This window comes from Apium graveolens, chromosome 6 (genome assembly GCF_009905375.1).
Source record: "Apium graveolens cultivar Ventura chromosome 6, ASM990537v1, whole genome shotgun sequence".
In the NCBI taxonomy this organism is placed as follows: domain Eukaryota; kingdom Viridiplantae; phylum Streptophyta; class Magnoliopsida; order Apiales; family Apiaceae; genus Apium; species Apium graveolens.
Window position 1 is genome coordinate 302,827,578 of NC_133652.1, and position 22,518 is coordinate 302,850,095.

The 22,518-nt window shown below is 33.7% G+C and overlaps 1 protein-coding gene across 1 annotated transcript; it reads left to right on the forward strand.

Annotated features, from left to right (window-relative positions):
• The first annotated feature begins 10,449 nt into the window (after nucleotides 1-10,449).
• LOC141668625 (uncharacterized) lies at nucleotides 10,450-20,323 on the forward strand. Its single transcript, XM_074475581.1, has 11 exons — nucleotides 10,450-10,838; nucleotides 11,354-11,425; nucleotides 11,515-11,639; nucleotides 11,726-11,886; nucleotides 12,665-12,734; nucleotides 13,898-13,952; nucleotides 17,104-17,187; nucleotides 17,885-17,923; nucleotides 18,664-18,710; nucleotides 19,859-19,875; nucleotides 20,018-20,323. Exons 1-11 carry the CDS (start codon nucleotides 10,731-10,733, stop codon nucleotides 20,131-20,133), a joined length of 894 nt encoding a protein of 297 aa, XP_074331682.1. The 5' UTR covers nucleotides 10,450-10,730; the 3' UTR covers nucleotides 20,134-20,323.
• The last annotated feature ends 2,195 nt before the right edge of the window (nucleotides 20,324-22,518 follow it).

Genomic DNA, 22,518 nt, shown 5'->3' on the forward strand with positions numbered 1-22,518 from the left:
CATCAATCTCATACCCAACATTGATCCTCTTCGCCCCACTTTATGTGTCAATAATTGACAAGGACACCACTGTCAACCACAAATCGCGGACTCTTGTATTCTTGCTCCAATATGACCATCAATCTCATAATATCGCGAAATCCAATTTTCGTAATTAGTCTCCGGATCACCGCTTTCCGCAGGTTCCGTCACACCCAAACCCGAATCCAATTGCAATTGTTCCTCAACCCCACAAGATCTAACCTTCATAGTCTCGAGCATTCGCTTAATAATCTCTTTAGAATACCTCTGAAGAATCTTAATCCCATCATCATCAGGCCCCACGAATCCTGAAACAGTCTCGAACGCCTCTCCCACAATCTTATCAGCAATGACACTTACTTCTTCCTCGGGAACCGTGTCGTGGCATTTGGACGTCCATCATGATTCTCTATCACTATACAAGGATTTGAGATCTAACACTAAATCGAGAGCACCTCTTCCTCCCAAAATTACTAAGTCCATAAATATTATATATCAAGATGTTTGTAATATTCATCTCAGAAAAGAAGTGTCCGGATTCTCCAAAAGAATTTTGGATAACGCCAATAAATCATGATGTTTTGGGAAGTATGTCGTGATTTTGTACAATACCCAAGTCGTCTAGTTTAATTCGGATTTATAATCAAAACACAAAACTTAATTCAATATTTGAATCTCGAAATTTGACAGTGATCGACTCTTGTAAGCTTGTTAATTAAGGCAAGTTTCCCGATGTGCGGACATGAAAACTAGTGATATGAACCAACAATTAATAAAAATTACATGTTAGGTCACACAACACTGTAGAAGGGGGTTGAATACAGTGTTCACACAATTAAATCGATTTAAACACAAGTATGTAACAAAGATCAAATATATTTAATAAACTCTGTTACAATATAAACTATTGTTCTCTCTCAGTGATGAACAAATATCACTAAGAGCTACTAGGTTATAATGAATAATGTATCTCGATACATTACCTTTGGATATAGCTTCTTTCTAAACCATCACCCAGTCTTGTTACCTTTGGATGAGAAGAATCTTCATTGTAGCATATACATTTCTCTTTCATTATCACTTCAAGCTTAGCAGAATCCTTCTTTATTGAAATCTCACTTCCATCATCTTCAACAATATTAGGAATGAATTATGTAACCCTTGAACCAGAAATTCTAGCTTTATCTCTTATGGTCTTCAATATGAAATTTGACCATCTCCTGGTAATATCAGAATTTACCTCTAAAAGGTAATGCAAGAATTGAAGTTCTTTCAGTGATTTGTTTAGCACATCTGATTCCGACATTTGATATGTCCTTCCATCTTCAAGAAAAAGAATCAGATTTTCTTTAACATTGTGGTTGTCATGAACATCCAAAACCACTTGAACAGAGATAACCTTATCAAGGTGTTTCTATGTAACATCTTCAAGAGGTTTGTTAGTCAACAAAAATGGATCTCTAGTAAGCACTTCAACTCCTATCTTGATCTTAGCTTCATCAGAACCTAGTCCAGCCCCGTCCCTTGCTTCTCTGGCTTTTAATCCAACAGTCATGAAATCAGATAACAATTGGCTTTTCTTTAGATCTAATGGTTTGACATTCTTCCATAGGAGTTTTTTTTTGTCAGCTACTTTCATCTTATCTAAATCAACTTGAGCACTGTTAGAGGTTGATCTCTTGATGACTTTATCAGAACTTGCTGCTTATTCTGTAGCTTGTTGTTCTTTACTCTGAACAACTTGAGCTTTGTCAGAGGTTGCCTTTGATTCTTCAGAAATCTTCCTTCTTTTCAGAGTTTGAACATCTTCATCTTCAGCAAGAGTATCATCAGTAACTTGAACTAGTTTACACACAGGTTTTATCAAGATTTGAGGAATTTTCATCTCCTGTGGCTTTACTGGTTCATCAACTTTCCCTTTCCCTTTATCTTTGGGATCAATCTGTGATCTTGTCATGGGCTTTGAAGCCTCAGAATTTGACTTCTCTTTGATCACAATGTCTTTCTCTTTAGGCCTTGGAGGTTTCTTAGCAACATAAGCTTTTGGCTTTAGATTTGTCTTTTCAGCTTTAAATCTAGCTTCTTCCTCCTTGAGTGCATCCAAATCCATTCCAGGATTATGTTTTAGAAATAATATTCTAGCAATCTCTTCAGCAAATGTCTGAATCTTAGGATCTTTGTAGTAGACAGTAGTCTATTTTCCTTTGAACTTCAGAGTTTACAAAAACTTCTGAGAGTCTTTACTTCCTCCTTAAATCAGAACATCAGGACTTGATATCAGATTTTGAGTATCAGTACTTGCTATCAGATTTTGAGTTTGAGCAGCTTCAGAACTTGTCTTCTTTTGAATAGAAGATTTGCTAGCATCAGCATTTAGCTTCACTTTGATGCTTTGCACTTTAACTTGAACTTGACCTCTGACCTTGCTAGGGTTTCCCTGATCATCAGCTTCATCATCTTTTCTCTTCAGTACTTGATCATTAGAACATTTGTACTTAACTACCTTCTCCCCCTTTTTTGGCATCATCAGGTAGTAGGAGAGAGAGAAGAAGTTCTACTGAAGATTGAATTTCATTCAACTGAGTTTGCCGAGAAGCTTGATTTTGTAGGACCTTAGTAATTTTGGCCTGCTGCTTCTCTTGAGCCTTTTCAATGGCTTCAACTTTCTCAGAAATAGGTCTGATAAACCTCTATTTATCAAGCTTGGTCTCCATGTCCAGCTTTTCAGCTGACTCAAGAAGTTTATCAGCCTTAGCATGAGTTTGAGAGTGTAGACCTTGAAGATTTTTGGTAGAAAAAGTTGTGACTTTGAGTTGTATCTTGAAATCAGAATTTGTGAGCAACTCATCAGCTTTACCAAAATGGTCTGTCAGAACTTTAGAGCTTGAAATGAAATCAGAGTCATTCCACTTCTTGGTCCACTCTACACCTCTGTGAGTATCTTCCCAAGGAATAGGTGCATCCTTTTCAACAAATTTTTGGATCAATGCCTCCTTTCCAAGAATAGGAGCTGGAGTATGTACTAAAATACTGTCTTCAGAACTGGAAGAAGACTCATTATCCTCTGATAAAACTAGAGTATGTAAGGCAACTGGAGATTCAGGAATAGCTTCATCTAAATTCTGATCATCAGAATTTTTCTCCAGAATAGGTGTAGATGGTATCTCAGCATTTAATATTGGAGAGTTGACTTTAGATGGCTGAGCTGCTGTTGGAGCTTCAAGATAGAGAACAGTAGGAATAATCAGCTTATTGATGTCAATTTCAGGACTTAATCCTGAATCTTCAACTATTACATTTTCATGAATTGGAGAGACAGGAGGTGTGATCACTGTATCATGAACAATGTCTTGTCAATTGTGCCTATGTTAAATCCACTTTTCAGAAGGAATTGAGCTAAGGTCACATACCATGCTCTTGGAGCTTGCTTAAGGCCATAAAGTGCTTTGTCAAGCCTGTAGACATGATTTGAAAATTTAGGATCTACAAAGCCTGAAGGTTGTTCAACATATACCTCTTCTTCCAATTCTCCATTGAGAAAAACACTTTTCACATCCATTTGAAAGACTTTGAACTTTTTGTGAGCAGCATAAACCAAAAAGATTCTTATGGCTTCCAATCTAGCAACTGGTATAAATGTTTCATCATAATCAATACCCTCTTGTTGAGAGTAACCTTTAGCAACCAACCTTGCCTTGTTTCTTGTAATTATGCCATCACTGTCAGTTTTATTTCTGAACACCCATTTAGTACCAACAATAGATCTGTTCTTTGGTCTTGGTACTAAGGTCCAGACTTTATTTCTTTCAAATTCATTTAACTCTTCTTGCATTGCTTGCACCCAATTAGCATCTTGAAGAGCTTCATCCACTTTCTTTGGTTCAGTCTGAGATAGAAAGGAATGATAGAGACATTCATTTGATGTTGCAGTTCTAGTTCTGACACCTGCTTCAGGATCCCCAAATATTAAGTCAGGTGTGTGTGCTTTAGTCTACTTCCTTGCAGATGGAAGTTGTTCTCTAGAACTGGATCCTCCCCCATGATCCATGTTGTCTCCATCAACATTTTCTGATGCTCCCCCTGTAGTTATGCTCTCTGAGACTTCAGAATTTGAGTTGGATCCATCAGGATTTGAAGAATCAGAGTTTCCAGAATTATCAGAATTTGGCTCATCAGAACTTGAAGAGCCAGTGACAGGTTCTGATGCTTCTTGAGAGTCTTGAGTTGTGGCAGGATCTTCAGCTTGCTCCCCCTGAATAAGTGCATTTTCCCTTGGAGTTGTTACCACAATTTCAATGACATCAGAATTTAACCCGTCAGAACTTACAGGATCAGGATTTAGGTCATCAGAACTTGCAGAATCAGAATTAAAATCTTCATTTTCAAATCTCAGCTGATCATGATCATTGAAATCTTCAAGTCCAGTAATCTTTTTATCATCAAAAGACACATTGATAGATTCCATGACAACCCTTGTTCTTAAATTGTAGACTCTGAAGGCTTTTGTGGAAAGTGAATATCCAATAAAAATTCCTTCATCAGCTTTTAGATCAAATTTTGACAGCTGTTCAGGATGAGTCTTAAGAACAAAACACTTGCATCCAAATACATGAAAATATTTCAGATTTGGCTTCTTTTTCTTCACCATCTCATATGGTGTTTTTCCATGCTTGTTGATGAGTGTAGCATTCTGTGTAAAACAAGCAGTCTACACAGCTTCAGCCCAAAAGTAGGTTGCCAGCTTTGCTTCATCAAGCATAGTTCTTGCAACTTCAATGAGAGTCCTGTTCTTTCTTTTTACAACTCCATTTTGTTGTGGAGTTCCAGGTGCAGAAAATTCCTGCTTGATTCCATGCTCTTTGCAGAACTCTTCCATGATTGAATTCTTGAACTCAGTGCCATTATCACTTTTTATGACTTTAACAGAATTTTTGACCAATTTATCCAGCTGTTTGACATGATTAGTTAGAGTAGATGCAGTTTCAGACTTTTTGTGCAAGAAATACACCCAAGTGTATCTTGTGAATTCATCCACTATAACCATAACATATTTCTTCTTTGCAATGAACATGACATTTACTGGACCAAATAGATCAACATGCAGTAAGTGATAAGGCTCAAGAATTGATGATTCAGTTTTGCTCTTGAATGAAGATTTTCTTTGTTTTGTCTTTTGACATGAATCACAAAGGCCATCAGGAGCAAATACTGATTTTGGCAGTCCTCTCACAAGATCTTTCTTTACAAGCTCATTTATATTGTTGAAATTTAAATGAGAGAGTTTCTTGTGCCAATTCCAGCTTTCTTCAATTGATGTTTTACTTAACAGACAGATTGCAGAACCATCAGAACTTGGTGAAAGTCTGGCTTCATAAATGTTACCATGCATGTAACCTTTCAGAACCACTTTGCCTGTAGAATTACTTACAACTTCACAGTGTTCTTCAAAGAAATCCACATGATAACCTCTGTCACATATTTGATTCACACTTAGCAGATTGTGTTTAAGTCCTGAGACAAGAGCTACTGTTTCAATGATGATATTCCCAAGATTGATATTGCCATATCAAAGAGTCTTTCCCATGTTGCCATCTCCATAAGAAACTCCTGGGCCAGCTTTCTCCACAAAGTCTGATAGCAAGGCTTTATTTCCAGTCATATGTCCTGAACATCCACTGTCAAGAACTAGGATATTTTTCCTGTTGTCCTGTAATCACAAAGACCACTATTGGTTAGTTTTAAGGACCCAGACTTGCTTGGATCCTTTGGCCTTATTAAGTTTGTTAGCATTTGCAGCGGATTTAATTTCAGAGTTTATACTAACATGCTGTTTATCAGACTTTATAGTATCATACTTTGCATCAGAACTTACACTAGAAGGAATAATGCTAACTTTCTTTAAAGAAGGTTTTATTTGATAATAATCATAGTACAAACTATGATATTCCTTACAAGTATAAATGGAATGCCATAAACTACCACAATGAAAACAAGGATTTTGTAGTTTAAACCTAATAGACTGACTCTTAACTCCTGATCTAGGAGGTAAAGAGTTTATATCCTTATTCTTCCTGCAAAAAGAAGCAAGATGGTTAGAGTTTCCACAGTTATAACATTTCTTTCTAGGAGCATTAGGAACAGGCATATAATTATTGCTTTTATTCACACCTTCCTTTCCATTCCTATTTTTCCTAGCTTCCTTGACCTTGTTTACATTCTTAATCTCTTTCAGCTTATACTTAAGCTGCTTCTTAGTCATTAAGCCTATGTTAACTTCAGCTGGTTTATCCTGTTTTAATTTGTCAGAAGTTGACTTTTCTTTGACTTCTGTCCTAGACTCTTTCATCTTTTCAGAATCAGACTTTATAGTTTTTGCTAAAAACTTAACAGGATTTACCTTTGGCTTAACAGTCTGTTTAACAATAATTGGCTCAATTTGCACAGTTTCTTTCTCAATTTTATCATCTCCATAACCTAAGCCCTCTTTCCAATTTCCACTACTTAGTAAATTCTGAGTTGTTCTGCCAAAGTTATTCCAAGTTTTGATAATTTCTTTTTCTTTTTCTAACTCAGTTTTTATAGATTCATTCAATTTTAGCACTTCATCTCTAACATAAAAGGCATCATCTCTTCTTTCTGAGTTTGATGGAACATAACTAACTCTTTTTCCAAATAGTCATTTCTCATTCTAAAAGCAAGATTTTCAGAAGTTAATCTTTCACATGTTAAAGTCTGATCTCTATAACTAATAAACATGATTTTAAGATACAATCTCAACTCAGTAATATCATCAGTATGAAAGACATAAGTTGTTTGGGGTACCTTTAATTCAGCAGTCTCAGGGCTGCTATCAGCATTTGCTATCAAGGCATAGTTCACCTCATCTTCAGAATCTGAAGTGTCTGTCCAACTTTTCTTCTTTGTGACAAGTGTCTTGCCTTTATCACTTTTTCCTTTCTTGCAGTCAGGAGATATGTGGCCTCTTTCACCACAATTGTAGCATTTGACATTTGAGTTGTCTCCTCTGTCAGACTTTCCTTTGCCTTCAGACTTTCTGAATTCTTTCTTATCAGACTTTACACCTTTCCTGGAAAACTTCTTGCCCTTTCTGAATTTCCTGTAGGCTATCTCTGTGATACCCTTCACCATAAGAGCACATAGTTGTATCATCTCAGCATCAACATCAGCTTCAGATAAACTTTCAGTTTCTGAATCATTATCATCAGAATATGATGACTCTGAATCAAACTTTATGATGAGAGCCTTTCTTTTTCCCTTCTTTGAGACAACAACTTTAGAAGATTCCTTCTCAACATTAAGAGCAACTCTCCTTGACTTTCTTCCATGCCTCTTGCTTCTTTGATCCATCTCAAGTTCATGAGTCTTGAGCATACCATAAATTTGATCAAGAGTAGTTTCAGCAAGATCATAGTTGTCTCTTATGGTAGTAGACTTCAAATCCCAATTTTCAGGAAGAGCTAAAAGGAATTTAAGATTTGAATCTTCAAGATCATATTCCTTGTCCACCAGTGACAGATCATTCAAGAGTTTGACAAACCTGTCATATAATTCAGTTAATGACTCATCATCTTTTGAGTCAAAGTGCTCATACTCTTGAGTGAGTATAGTCCTCTGGTTATTTTTGATTGTATCAGTTCCCTGACACCTTGTTTCCAAAGCATCCCATATCTCCTTTGCAGTCTTGCAATTAATTACCCTGTTTGAGATGACATTATCAATGGCACTATGCAGCAAATGCCTTACCCTTGCATCCTTGGCAATAGATGAGATATCTTCAGTTGTGTATTCACTTTTCTCTTTTGGTATGGTCTTTGCTGGTTGATCAACAACTACAACAGAGAGCTTAGTAGGCTTATGTGGCCCTTCATTGATTCTGTCAAGGTATTCTGGATATGTAGCTTTCAGAAACATAGCCATCTTCACTTTCCATATGGGATACTCAGAAGGTCTCAGTATGGGAACCCTAATAGTCTCATATCGACTGTGGGTTTGGGTGTTTTGAGTTTCTTGAGTTTTGGTGGGCTTGGTTGGAGTTTGTGTTTCTTCAGACATGATTGTTTGGATCTTTACTGTATGTGTGTTAACAGATAAGCTCTAATACCACTTGTTAGGTCACACAACACTGTAGAAGGGGGTTGAATACAGTGTTCACACAATCAAATCGATTTAAACACAAGTATGTAACAGAGATCAAATATATTTAATAAACTCTGTTACAATATAAACTGTTGTTCTCTCTCAGTGATGAACAAATATCACTAAGAGATTCTAGGTTACAATGAATAATGTATCTCGATAATGATAACACATATAGTGTAAACCCTAAGCTGTGTTTATATACTACACAGTTACAAGATATATTCTAATTGATATGGAATACAATTCTGTCTCCTAAAATATATCAATCAAACTACAAGTCTTCTAGTCCTCTAACTATTTCTATGCATATCTTCTATTGTTTTAGCCCAGATATTCTCTTCTGTAAATCAGCTTCTTTCCTTATCTGAAAGTCTTCCCGCACTTAAATTCTGATATGACCTTAAGTTCTGATATTAAGTTCTGACTTCCAGTAAGTCCTAATTTCAGTAAGTCCTGATATGTCCTGTTGTTAAGTTCTGAATACTAAACACAAATAAAGGATTGAAATACTATCTAACATTACATTAGGGAGATTGAAATACTTTGTTCAATAAATAAAGGAAAATATTACGTTGTCAATTTTACAATCTTAACTCACGAGCACATATAGCAACAAGTAGTAAATTAATTTATTCCCACGAAAATTATTAATAAGATGTTAAATACCAAATATTATATTTCTCTCAATTCAAGTATAATAAAAATTAAGTGATTTTTTTACTAAATTATCTTTTTTCGCGCATTTTAATTTTTTTTTTAAATCTTGCCTTAAGAAATTTTGTTGGATTTAAGAAAAAAGTCTACTATACTCTACAAATTCTGCATGAATTTTATCAATTCTATATTGATTCTATGTAAATTGTTAAATTAGCTAAACTCTATCAAAATCCATGAATTATTAACGATCCGTTAAAATCTGAATTGAATACACCCCCGGATGGCGGTTCCAGATGTACTTTTAATCTCTAGACCATTTTAGAATGAAAGAGAGAATCTCATTATTTTAGCTTGAGCTGTTGAATCGTTCAATTCTGACTTCTGAAATTAAAAATAGAGTCCAGACAAGGTAGCATGTGTGTGTAGTCCAACAAATCCAAATATCCTTCTAATAAATCTCTAAATTCAGCTTTATGTTCTCCATTCTAGGGGTGTTCATGGGCCGGGTTGGCCGGGTTGGAGGCGTTTTTACGACCCAAACCAATTAAATCGGTTTAAATTTTTTTAACCCGACCCAAAAAATATAAAATTGTAACCCAACCCTACCCGTTGTGCATCATTTTGGTTTGAGTTGGTTCAGTTTGAACATGTTAACTGATAATATAAAAAAGTTTCAATATGATATATCATCCCTAATTTAAAATATTTAAATAAAATAAAATACGTGTTACTTACTATTATAATACTTATTGAAATTTGATTAACATTGAGATTTTAGTAATGTATATTATGTCGTAAATCATATGCACTTACACGTAATGTAACTATAAATATAAATATATTGTATTGCATAATGTATAGTTATATATAATATATAAATTATATTTAAATTATCGAATAAGACTTAAGTTAAATCGGGTTGTTGGCCGAACAAATCTTGAACCGATACCCAACTCATTTAATGCGGTTTGATTTTTTTAACCCAACCAAGTATCATGTCTTTTTAATAGATTTAATGACCGAAAAGAGGGACGAGTTGAGTCGGTTTGATTGAGTTGATGAAACTATGAACATCTCTACTCGAATCCTTCCAAGTTTAGGATTTCTTACTTTCAACAATAAAATATTAGAACTTATTTAATAAAAATTCAACTAAATTACTCCATCCGTCCCGATTTGTTGTCCACAATAACCTTTTTCCTCTGTCCCAAAGTAATTATCCAGTTTGATAAATTTGGTAAATAAATGATGAACAAAAGATAAGTAAAAGATCGGTAAATGGTAAAAATTGTTATTTCAGTTTTATATTATGAAAATTATCATTTTATTTGATTTGATTGAATAAAAGGTGGGTTTAAATTGATGGACAAGGAAAAACGTAATGAAGAGAGTATAATCTTTTGATATTTCGTGGACTTCCAACTTTGTTTTTTTCAGTATAGTTCAAGTATTTTAAATTTTTATTGATACTTGACTCAATTTTAAAAAAACTCGAGATTTAATCCGAATCGTGATATACGATTATCAATTTATTAAATTTCTTTTAAAAATGTAATTTAAATACCCAAAAATTTAAAATCCAAAAAATCCAAAAAAGTGAATGGCCGGACACAAACAAGCCACGCCCAAACAGTCTAACTTCTGAACTTACCCAGTTTCGTATGTTTGTCGGAGAGTTATCTAACACACACACACACACACTTAACAAGCACACAATCTAACCAAACACACACACACACACACACACACACACTTAACAAGCCCATGTTGCTTAATCTTGAAATTGTAATGTAAGTAACAAAATATTCAAGAAATGAATGGTTGCTTTTGCTGCTGCTGCTTATGGGTTGAATCAAGATGATGATTAATATTATTATTCTAGTAGAAGACTAATGAAAGCCATTTCTTTATTATCACCAGCCTTTGCTTTCTCTTCAAACATTAAAATTGTTGCCCAGAAGAGTAAAAAGCCCAAATCATCCTCCTCCTCTCCTGCCAAGGTCTTCGGTTCTTTCGTGTTCTGTACTTTCGTGTTTTGTACTTTTTTTTTCTATAAATGGTTGCGTGTTTTCCTTTTTCTAATAGAATGTAGTGCAAGATTATTTGTAGCCCAAAAGGGTATTTTTGTGTGTATTTTTAATAGAATGTTAGTAATATTATATTCTGTTTAGGTGTTTATTAGGCCTTGATCGAATTTAAATTTACGGAATTTTGGGATTTTTGGGTATGGAACTTAAGTAGGGAAATAATTAAGGAGGGGTTAGTAAATTTAATATGTATATCGGGCATTCGTGCTTATGTGTTTAATTTTAGTTTATTTTTGATATTGATGAAGGCTTGGCAAATTGTTTTTATGTTTTCATATGCTTATTCTACTGCTAAAATTGGTTCATGAACAGTTTATATTATTGTTCCAGCTCAAAAGCAACATATATGACCTTTCGGATGTAAAAGAACATATTGTACTAGTTTTTAGTTTTATTGAGCTAGATCCTTATTAGCTTTGGTTTGACAGAGTTCTGAAGTAGCTCCTCCGAGGATTACTTCGAATGTAAAACAGAATTTGCAGTTCTTGAAGTTGTGGAAGGTAAATATCTAACAGTGATAATGAAGTTCGTATTTACTTGTAAAAGGTATTTTTTTAGATCATCTCTCATGTTTAAATTCCAATTGTAGGAGTTTCAAATGAGAAAATCTGGTGCACATGTGCCTGCAACTAGTTACCGCAAAAAGAAGGTGGAGAAGGATGACATCCCAGATGATACAGATCTCTATCGTGACCCCACGCTGACCCTTTATTAGTATGTTTTTCCCAGATGATCTCATATGGTTTTGACAGTAATTTATAAAACTTCTAAATTTTGAATTTTCTAATGTTGCGCAACAGTACAAATCAGGGTATTATCACCGCAGTTCCAGTGTTGCTTGTTGATGGTTACAATGTATGTGGCTACTGGGCGAAGCTAAAGAAACATTTTATCAATGGAAACCTTGATATTGCTCGCCAAAAGCTTATTGACGAGTTAATAACATTCAGTATGCTTAGAGGTTACTTTTGCTTTTCCTTTCGCGTAAAACAGGAAGCATTTTTAGTTGATATGTCAAACAGTCAGATTGCTTCATTGAAATTTAATTCTCATATAAAATTATGATACACACAAACTCAGAGTAAAAAAACTTGAGAAAACGTTCGTGGTATGTGCAAATCTCTTTACTGCGAGGCTAACTGATCTTGATGGCCTCTGTTAGCTTTATTTGGGTACCCAGGCAAACTACTATATACCTGTAGCACCAAATAAACATATTTGTGATCCTTTGACCAATCCTGGTATGCAAAATAATTTTCCTAGGACTAGGAGTCAAAACTTACTAAGATAGTAAAGTGGTACATTCAATTAATATAAAGACTAATACGCAAAATAATGGGAAAAATTGTAACCGCAAAGTTAGCAAACTGAACATAATCGTGTTGCTCTAATGATTCAGAGGACTACTTCCTATTCACTATTAGCACCAAAAAGTTTAGGTCTGTCGTTGATTTGTCTGTCTTAAAAATGTAAACTAAAAGAAATCCTGATATAGGGCAAGAACTAGGAAAGAAATATTACTTTTCCCCCTAAAATAATTATATATAGATATATAAAATTTTCTTTCAGCTCTGTCTTGCTCCCCGTTCCGCTATAAAATGGTTTTCTGTTTATTTTTTTCTTTATTGTCATGTTAAATGCTAGGAGTTTGAATACAGTAAAGTTTATGAATGGTTTAATGTAGCAATTGTTAGATTGTGTCGTATGATGCCTTATATTCCATTCTAATTTATATGCAGAGGTAAAGGTTGTGGTTGTGTTTGATGCTATGTTGTCTGGGCTACCCACACACAAAGAGGAGTTTGTTGGGTAATTTCTCCTAAACCTAAACTACCATAAAGGATAATCTACATGCTAGTTATTTATGCAGATATTGTTTTTTTCTTGTTAGACTGGATACAATTTTAGTGTTAAAGTTTTCATTTTCCATGGAAATTGTAGTCATAGTAGTTTATACTTAACATGCACCCTTTTCCCTTTGTTGGTTCCTGTTTCTTGGTTATCAGCATGCTCAAGGTTTTAAAAGATGAGCATCTTGAAATCAACACCTTAATAAATCTATGGAAGATCAAAGATTTTGTAAAGCTTTACTTATTTGTAAGCTACACACTCATAACATGTTGCATAGCTAAGACTGTGAGATATGACCTAGACTGGGCTTGATATGTTTTATGGACTCATAAATTGGTTGGTAGAATTTGAGATAATCACAGCCCTTCTGCTTTAATTTGGAAATTTGAAATACCTGTCCACCTTGCAAAATGTGAGGTTTATGGACGTAATGAAACAAAATATGAGGTTTATGTTTGTCGTGAAATGCCAGTATTTTTTTCTCTAGCTAATCTACAAGTACAAGCATCCTATGATGAGTGCTTTCACTGGGCTGTAGTTCATGATTTGCGTCGATATTGGACAACCACAATTTTCTTTAGTAAGACTTTTGCGGATCTATTTGTTTATCAATTATATTTACTTTGTTTTCTTAAGGTCTATCTGACTGATTCACAGTTGAAAACTCTTTCTCAATTTTATGTGTAATCATGCATATCAATTTATTTTATTTTATTTTTAATTTTTGATGCTAGGAATGACACAGTTTCCAAAAGCCATTAACATTGAGCTAGCAAAGATATAAGAAACCATTATGTTTTTTTCCCTCTAATGACATGGATGTTATTAAATGTGATTTTGTGAGCATGGCAGAGATGAATTTGGTTTTTGTTAGATTATTGTCTAAGTTTTCAAGCTTTTTAAGTGATAGATTATTACTGGCGAAGCATACATAATCACAGATAATCTATAGTGGCTTATCACTATTTACTATGTCATTTATGAATGTTTTGATGTGACTATTTTATAATTTTTATACATAAATGTAGATATGAAAATTGATTTTACCGTCTTAATTTCCAGTCCCCTGAAATTAAATTTATGGTCCTTCAATAATTTAATAGGAGTTCATGATGTTGCAGAATTGATGTGGTGTTCTCAAGCGAAACCTGTGCTGATGCTTGGATTGAAAAAGAGGTGCGAGATAGCAAATGGTTGTAGATTGTTATGCTTATATAGAAGATTAAACCAATATCTCCTATGCATCACTCACTCATCCAGTAATCTCTACATAACTTCTCGTTTCTCTACTTATTGTTATAATTATATACAAAGTTATTAATTAAATAAAATAAGTAGCGTGTCCTTGCACAGAAGTATATGTATTATCAGAAGTTCAGAACAGATGTGCAATTTTTTGTTGGCTTTAGAAAGAATGGTATGGAGCAGGAAATAACAGATTACATCCTTTGCTTTTAAATAATTAAAGATTAAAGTGAAGTTCCATCTCGTCTCACCCTTGATAAGGTCAGAGATTTGAATCATCAATACATCATGCGGAGTAGGGGTCCTCTTTATTACCCTGCTTTCCTTTTATTAGTTGTTTGTTCAGAAAAACTTAAGTACTAGCATGCAGCTGTAAGTTAGCTGCAGGAAATGGTGAAGGTTCTCTCTGAAAAGTCAAAATCCCAAACTTTCTAAAATCAAAAAGTTTTTATTCTTTAATGGAGTATTTTTACCAACTCACAGCTGTCTTCAGAACTTTCATAAGCCATGAGGCGGTTTTTTTAACAGTTATATTTTGTTAAACAAATTTGTCTTTATTACTGACAGAAATCTTGGCAAGAAAATATCTGAATTTTTGAATGTCATAACTGGAACTCTCAAACACTTACAGCCCCTCTCTTTGTTTGGTATTACCTTTTTTTTGTATCATCAGAATACTGTATAAAGTCTCAGGATGAGACTCTTGCCTCATAGTAGGAGGCGTCCTGCTGTTCATTTTAAAGTCTGCAACTTATGTTTACATAGAGGCAGCAATTTTTTTTTTGTTTTATCAGAAAAAGAACAATCACGAGTATGAATCTTGTAACATTTCCTATGAATTAGTCAAGTATACCATGGACACTTTATAACCTAGGTTGTTGTCTTAACAAAATATCAAAGTCTGGTTAAAGGACTTTATAACCTAGGTTGTTGTCTTAACAAAATATCAAAGTTTGTTTAAAGGTTAAACAGACTACAAGGCACCAGAGTAGATAAACATCATAATGTATATAATAAACGTGATAGGTGCCTAGGTGGGTTTAGTGGTGTTAACAACAAGTCGGACATAAAACTGGTCCAGATCCGATCCATTTAGATATAATTAAAAACTTCTTCCCGATCAGAGGCGGATTTAGGGGGGGGGTCCGCCCCCCTTAAAATTAGAAATATAATCAATTTAGTACATTTTTTCCGTATTATCTGTAGCTTAGCTGGTAATTTGAAGTGTCTTTGTCCCTAGTGGCCAGTGTTCGAAACTTTGTATCTCTCTTTTTTTTTTTCATTTTTTGCCGTTGCTTCACTCTTTTTCTTCACTTTTTCTTACCATGCTAATATTCTGTGCAATTACAAGTCTACAAGTCCTGTCACATTATACTAAACAAGTCCAGGATCACGGCATGTTAAATTGTTGTCATGTGTATGCAAATTACAAATTCCTTTCAACATCTTAAACCGAATCAACTAATAAGATTTAACTATTTTCCAACAGAATTAGTTTGACTCGTGGTGTTTCAACTTACTTTTTCATTTTCAGATTCAACTTGAAATTTTTAATAAACTCCCTTTACTTTTACTCATAAATTATATGTAAATATATTTTTTTTAATTAATTCTTCCTCCCCCCCCCATAAAAATATTTTCTGTGTCCGCCATTGTTCCTGATAGAGAGCTTTGGACCGATGAGAACATTTGGGCCGATAGAAATTATATTCCCAACCGGATATAAAGCCTTATCAAATATTATTTTAAACATATTTTTGAGCCTATTTAGCCTTCAAGGTCATTATTAACTAAGGGTTTATGGCGGTGGAACAGTCCTATTTTGATAAGGAACTTGGCCAATGAAACTCATTTCCATGAGGTGACTTGCTCCTGAAGAGTTGGGATATTGACAAAGATAGACTTCTAAACGGAAGAGGTGATCTTGACCAACAGAGCTACGGAGACTCGATTTTAAATGTAATAGAGATACGTAGGCAACTTGAGAGGACATTCTAGAGAACAAGCCCTCTAGCACAGTCTAAAATTCTTGAGCACCTTACACAATTCGTCAAGTTCTTTAAGCGGAGACCTGATACATTGAAACTGTTATAAGATGAAAATCGGCTTCAACACCCACATATACCAAATCTGTTTAATTGAAATCCTTTAACGAAACCGAACATACCCTGTGTGTTCCACTCGGACATAGGTTCTAGGGAGGGTGAGATCTACACAGATCTTACGTTGTCTCCTAGATTAACTGCTACGGCTTAGGAATACGAAGATTGATTTTGTGAAGAATTACTTGGAAATTTCTAGAAGATGTTGAAAATTAAAAAAAAAAATCTAGAATTATCAATTTTTTTTTTTTGAAATTTTATCTGTAGCTGCAAAAGGATATCAAAAGGTAAGCATTCATGTGAATAGCAGGAGTATCAGTTTAAGCAATAAATATATGGTGAAAAATTGGCTATAAGAGCATAAAAAACTGTATCATTAGATGATGTCCGAATTCAAAGTTTAAGAAAAAGGTAATATCACTGTACACATGCTTCCTCCATGGACTACTTTGAAACTTGGCAAAAGAACTCTCTTTGTCATGATCTCCAGAGCATGCATAGTTTATTGTGTGCACAAGTGGGGAAGAGCTGCAACAAACACTCAATACGTGTTTCTGCTCTTTTATTTTATCTTGAGTTTTGTTAACTTTATCAATTCTAATCACTTTAAAGATATCGTCAAGCTTCAGGCAGCTGTTGCTTATGTTTACTTCCTATGGAAGGACCTAACTTATTATCATTACTGATTACATTGATCAGAAATAACTGTTGTCAATTTCATTGGTGGTATTCCATTGAATTCATTGTTATTGTAGTCGGTTTAAGCAATAACTATCATTTTTCCTGATATTTTACGTTACAATTTAAATTGCTTCATATGACTTCATTGTTGACACATCGCTGTAATTTTGTTCTAGAGTTTAGGCGTGTGATCACTGTTACCAATAATCTTTGGCAAATAGCTGACTGGTTTGGCTGATTTGCTGTAATTAGGTGATTGCTGCTTTTTATATGGTTTGACAACCTTGTTGCATAAACAGGTTGTTGCTTTAAGGGATGACGGATGCCCAAGAGTCTGGGTCGTAACATCTGACCGTTGTCAGCAGCAAGCTGCACATGGTGCGGTATGTGCTTCTCATTAAGAAGGGCTCTTATTAATATGTGTGAAACCATTTGAAGATACAACAGATGTAAAATGGAGCTTGTAGGCTTAAAGCTTTATATTTATCTTTTCTGCTTCCTCTTTCGTGATTCCTTAAACTAAAGTGCGTCCAATAGTCCATGACTTTGGTCATATGGTTGTTTTAGGGTAGAAAGGATGACGTATATTTTCAGTTACGTAATCCTCTGTGACTGTAGTCTCTTTCAGTAAGGTAATTTATGTTATCTCAATTTCTTGTGAATATGTCATTTAAGGTAAATTCAAAGTTTAGGTTTTAATATATTTTTTACAAAGTTAATATCGTATTCGTAGATATCCATTTTAACCACAGTACCTGCGGTTATAGGTATCTCTCCCAACCCAAATACATCTAACATAACTTTACAGATGTCCATAGACTCACCGAAACAAATTTTTTATCTACAGTTATTCCACAATACTAATTTTCATATTCATACAAACTAAAATTATCTAGTGCGATCTTTTGGTACCTTGTTTTTTAAGGGGATGTGTGTAGATTTTTAGGCAGGAGTAGTTTTACTCAACCAAAACTGTAAAAAAAGAATTTGGTATAAGCTGATTGTTTGCTTATGCCAAACTTTATTGGGCGCTTATGACAAACTTGATTGGCTTCTTATAAACTTTCTAATTTTCATCAGGGAGCTTTTGTCTGGACTTGCAAGGCACTGATCTCAGAGGTTAGTGCAGACTCTGCTTCTTGTGTAACATGGATTTGACATTCCAAAAGTTATGTACAGTACAAAGTTCCTGTTCAGAAAATTGATGCAAGCATTCTACCTAGTATCCTATTGTTAATACAAATCACTCAATAGCCTATATTACCAACTTTCCCCGCTTAAACATATGCTTTCATACCTCCAAAAGATCTTTTTCCAGCAAGCCACCTGAAATTGGTTTTTCTTACTTCAATCTGTATATTGTTTTGATACACTTTTAAGTAGGTTTGAAAGCTTCTTGTTCCTGCACCTCCAACTACGTGATGTTTTCTTAGATCAAGTTAGTGTCATTAACTTGATCAAAATCAACCTGGTTATCGTTTATTATTTGGGCACCTTTCAAAAGTGGAATTTAGAGGGGGACCAAAGATATATCATATTTGTATCTGGCCAATATCTTTCTTTCATGTTTCATGATATGAAAAATATCTGACATTACAAGTATAGAATTAGTATCCCTTTCAGATAAGTGTTATAGGCATGGAGACTGAACAATAATATAGATATGAATCTGATAGTATTACAAGGATTTCCAATTTAGTTGAACACTGGAAAGAAATCAGGGTCATTGGATGAGCATTTGTTAGATACATGGCATGTTTAATAAAATTAGTGCACTAGTAAATTATCACTTCCTTGATGGTACATGCATTGTAAGCTTTATTGCATTCCATCCTAATATAAGCTTTATTGCAAGACAGATCAAAGCTTCACAGAAGGAGGTTGAGACAATGCTTCAAGAACAGAGGTTTGTCTTTTGCTATGAATGTATTTATATACGTGCTCCACAAGTTTATTGGTCTTGAAATTTAATTGAGTATAGTTTTGCTTTTGAATAGTGCCTGAAAGTAATCTTTACTTCCATAGAGTCAAATAGTACAGCAGGACAATTTGGCATAACCTTTTTTTGTTATAGTTGCAAATGTATAATATATATTAGTCATAAGTTTTAGAAGAAATAATCAATTATTCCAATGCAAAGAACTAAAGAAGAGATCAAAGAGGTGCATAATAAAGGAGGGTTGTATAGTATGAGATTTAAAATTTATAAGAACAATAGCAAATAAAGGAGGTGCATAATAAAGGAGGGTTGTATAGTATGAGATTATAAAACAATATTTAATAAATTTAAATAGGAAAGGCTAGCAGTTTATAGATAAACCCAAAATTTTCGCTTGTCAATGCATAATAAGGAATTGAAAGAGTCAAATGCCCCATACCCTTGAACCACCTTGTCTCTGACTAGAGACTTGGAGAGGGAATTTAAAAAGCTGCTACTTGCAGTTAAGAACTAACAATATGAAATTTTCGTAATAAGTATTCCCTTTCATTGTTATAGCAGAATGGACAGATTACATATATGTGTATCTATGAACCTTGAATTTAAGGAATAAAGAGTAAAAGGCATTCAGTTTGCTACCTAGGGAGAGGAAAAACTGTAATAATAGGACGTTGTATATAAGTCAGGAACCAGAACAACCTGAAGCTTTCATGTGTAATCACCTGTTTCCATGTTGTCACTGTTATTTCAATGGTTGAGATAGCAATATTGTACTTGATTTGGACAATAACTAGAATCAGGGTTTTATTAACTTTTGATGAACAAAGACCACACTTCCAAATGGATGATTCAGATATTAGAGGATGCAGAGGCCAAAAACCAAGACAAAAACGTTTAAACTATATGGAAGGCTCTATCTCTCACTGGATGAAACATGATTTTAAATACCGGGGTTTGACACTGGTCATTGTTGCATAATTGCATTAAGAAGCATTTCCATTATTTGTCCAATATGTTCTGTTTAAGATGCGTTTACTGTCATCAGTTTTATATAATATATTCTGTATTTGTCATTGCTAAAGTTTTTCTTTTGAAATTCTTATCTTACATTTCAGGAGTTCCTCTATGCAAGGTAAATTGTTAAAGCACAATCTTGATTCTCAAGTTGTAGACGCGCTCAAGGATCTCAGAGATAAGCTATCTTAGATTGAGTTGTAAATGCAATCAAGGTAAGCCATCTAAAAATGAGTTCTAACGGCTCTAAGGGATCTCAGGAACAAGCTGTCTGAAAACGAACTGCACAGTTATTTTAGAGATGTCAAACCTTCTAACCTCGGTTGTGCAACTGAAAGCGCTAGTACAGGCCACTAAACCATGTCATCCTTCTTAGTCCTCTGTTGTACAACTTCTGAATTTATGTCGTAATTTTTCTTCTTAAGCAATTTTTCTTCTTAAGCACTGCTCTTTTCTATTTTCTTCCAAATCATATGCAATGCGTACAGTTTTGTATTGATAGTTTGCTAGTGCAGTATTGATAGATTTGTATGTGAAAATGACCAGTTCTTGGTGCTTTACGAGTCTCTTTATTGTGCAGGAAATGATTAGTTTGATTCTCGTTTAAGTACATAATTTATCATTGTTGTTGAGCATTCATAGACATTGTTCAACAGTTAACATCAATTTATTATTAAAAATCTTCAATTTCTTCCTAAACGTACATAAAAAATATCAGTTTTTCGGTCTTTCTATTGTGTGCCCATCGGCACGTGATAAGTGCGAAAACTTATAATTTTAGGTCAATCACTATTCCATTCGTTCCTAAATACAAGTCCTCTTAACTTTTTACGCGTATTTTAAGGTATGTAAAAATCATAACTCCGCATATTTTTTTCTAATTTTTCTTTTCTTGAATTAAAATTTAATATGTATACTTTTATTCAGAAAAAGAAAATTTGAAAAATAATTTATGGAACTATCATTTTTGTTCAATTTAAAATACACGTAAAAAGTTAAAGCCACTTATATTTTGGGACGGATATAGTAATCAAGATGCATTAAAATTATAAGTTTCCACGTTTATCATATGTCCATGAACACATCGTAAAAAAAGTAAATTGAGACACTAAAACAGAATTTCTTTGACACTAAAACAAGGCAAATTTATGTTATTTCTAGTTCAAAACTACTAAAGAAGCACTATTTTATTTCTTATAAAATTGCGTTTTCGTTTGTCAGCAATTTTTGATAAATTATTAAATAAACCGAAAAATGTGTTTCAAACAATTTAAATTCATTTATAAACCGAACCAATACAATATATGACTCGATAATAATTTATGTCACGGCTAAGTTGAACCGAACTGTGTACACCGCACATTCTTAAAACACATTCGTAAAATCAAACACTCACTCCGAGTCTCTGACATGCATATTTATCTCAGAGAACAACACAAAATAGCAGAACAAAAAAAGAGAATTGTTCTGACAATGAAGAAGTTGAGTGGCAGAACAAGATCTGCAGGTCTTGTCTTGAATGTGTTTTTCATGGAGTATAAATTGGATTCAAAACATGTAATAATTTAAGAAGAGTCTGACAGTCAACAAGAATGAGTCAGAGAGTCAACCATGTCAATTTCTTATTAATGAGGAGAAAGCCAAGCTTTAAATGTGAATGAGATTCCAACGGTGGATTTGGTAGCCTCTCAATTTATGTGTATCTGTGAGTTTCTTTTCGATAGTTGCTTGACTTTTTTTTTTCCGTAGGTGACCTGCAGCCACGGGCTCATGTAATAGTCTGCAAATAACGTGAACCAAGAAGAACCGTATTTAAGCGACAGACTCTGACTCATGAAACATAATCATAAATTCTCCTCCCGTGAGATTCGAACCTGTGACCAAGAGAATAGTCATCCCCTCTTTAACCAACTGAGCCAACCATTGCGGGCATAATTGCTTGACTTGTGTGTACTTATTTTGAAATACTTTAATGATATAGTTAAAATAATAATTTTTATTTTTTTTTCTGAATAAAAATATATAACTTAAATTTTTATTTACAATTTTTTTTTTAAAAATGATGATTTTTACTATGCGATAAATATATCTTATTGTGTAGAAAAGTTAAGAGACAGTTAAATTGCGGCCCGTTCTTTTTTGACGCATTTAAAATTTTAATGGGCTCGGTTGAGGTATTTCTAGATAATATCTTTTCGATTTTCTTTTTGTTTTATATAAAAATTTATGTAACACAAACTTCTAATTGTGGCGCAGGTAAATATTTTATCACAAGTTAAAATATCGGAACGAAAAAATTGTCAAAATTAACAAAAGGGCTCACATGGAATATCATAATAACTTACTATTTATTTTTAAAAAATTGTCAAAAGTTAAAATATCAGAACAAAAAATCCCATATTTGTTTTGTAGTAAAAATAGTGAAGAATTATCTAAATATTATAATTCTTTAAATTATCCTATCGAATGTTTGTTTTGTTCGAGGATAAAACTATAATCCGCTATAGTACTTGATGGTAGGAGGTATTGTTTGTATCCTCTCTTATAAGTTATTTTTAAAAAGTCATTTTTAAACAATTATAATTGCATGTGAAATAAACATAAGCTACATTTGATAAAAATTTGTCAACTTTATATTACTGTCTACATATGCTAAAAAAACACTCGTAATGATATGTCATCATCATCTATTATTATATTAAAATAATATAAAATATTTATAATAATTTTAATAATTTTTAAAATATAACCAATCATTACT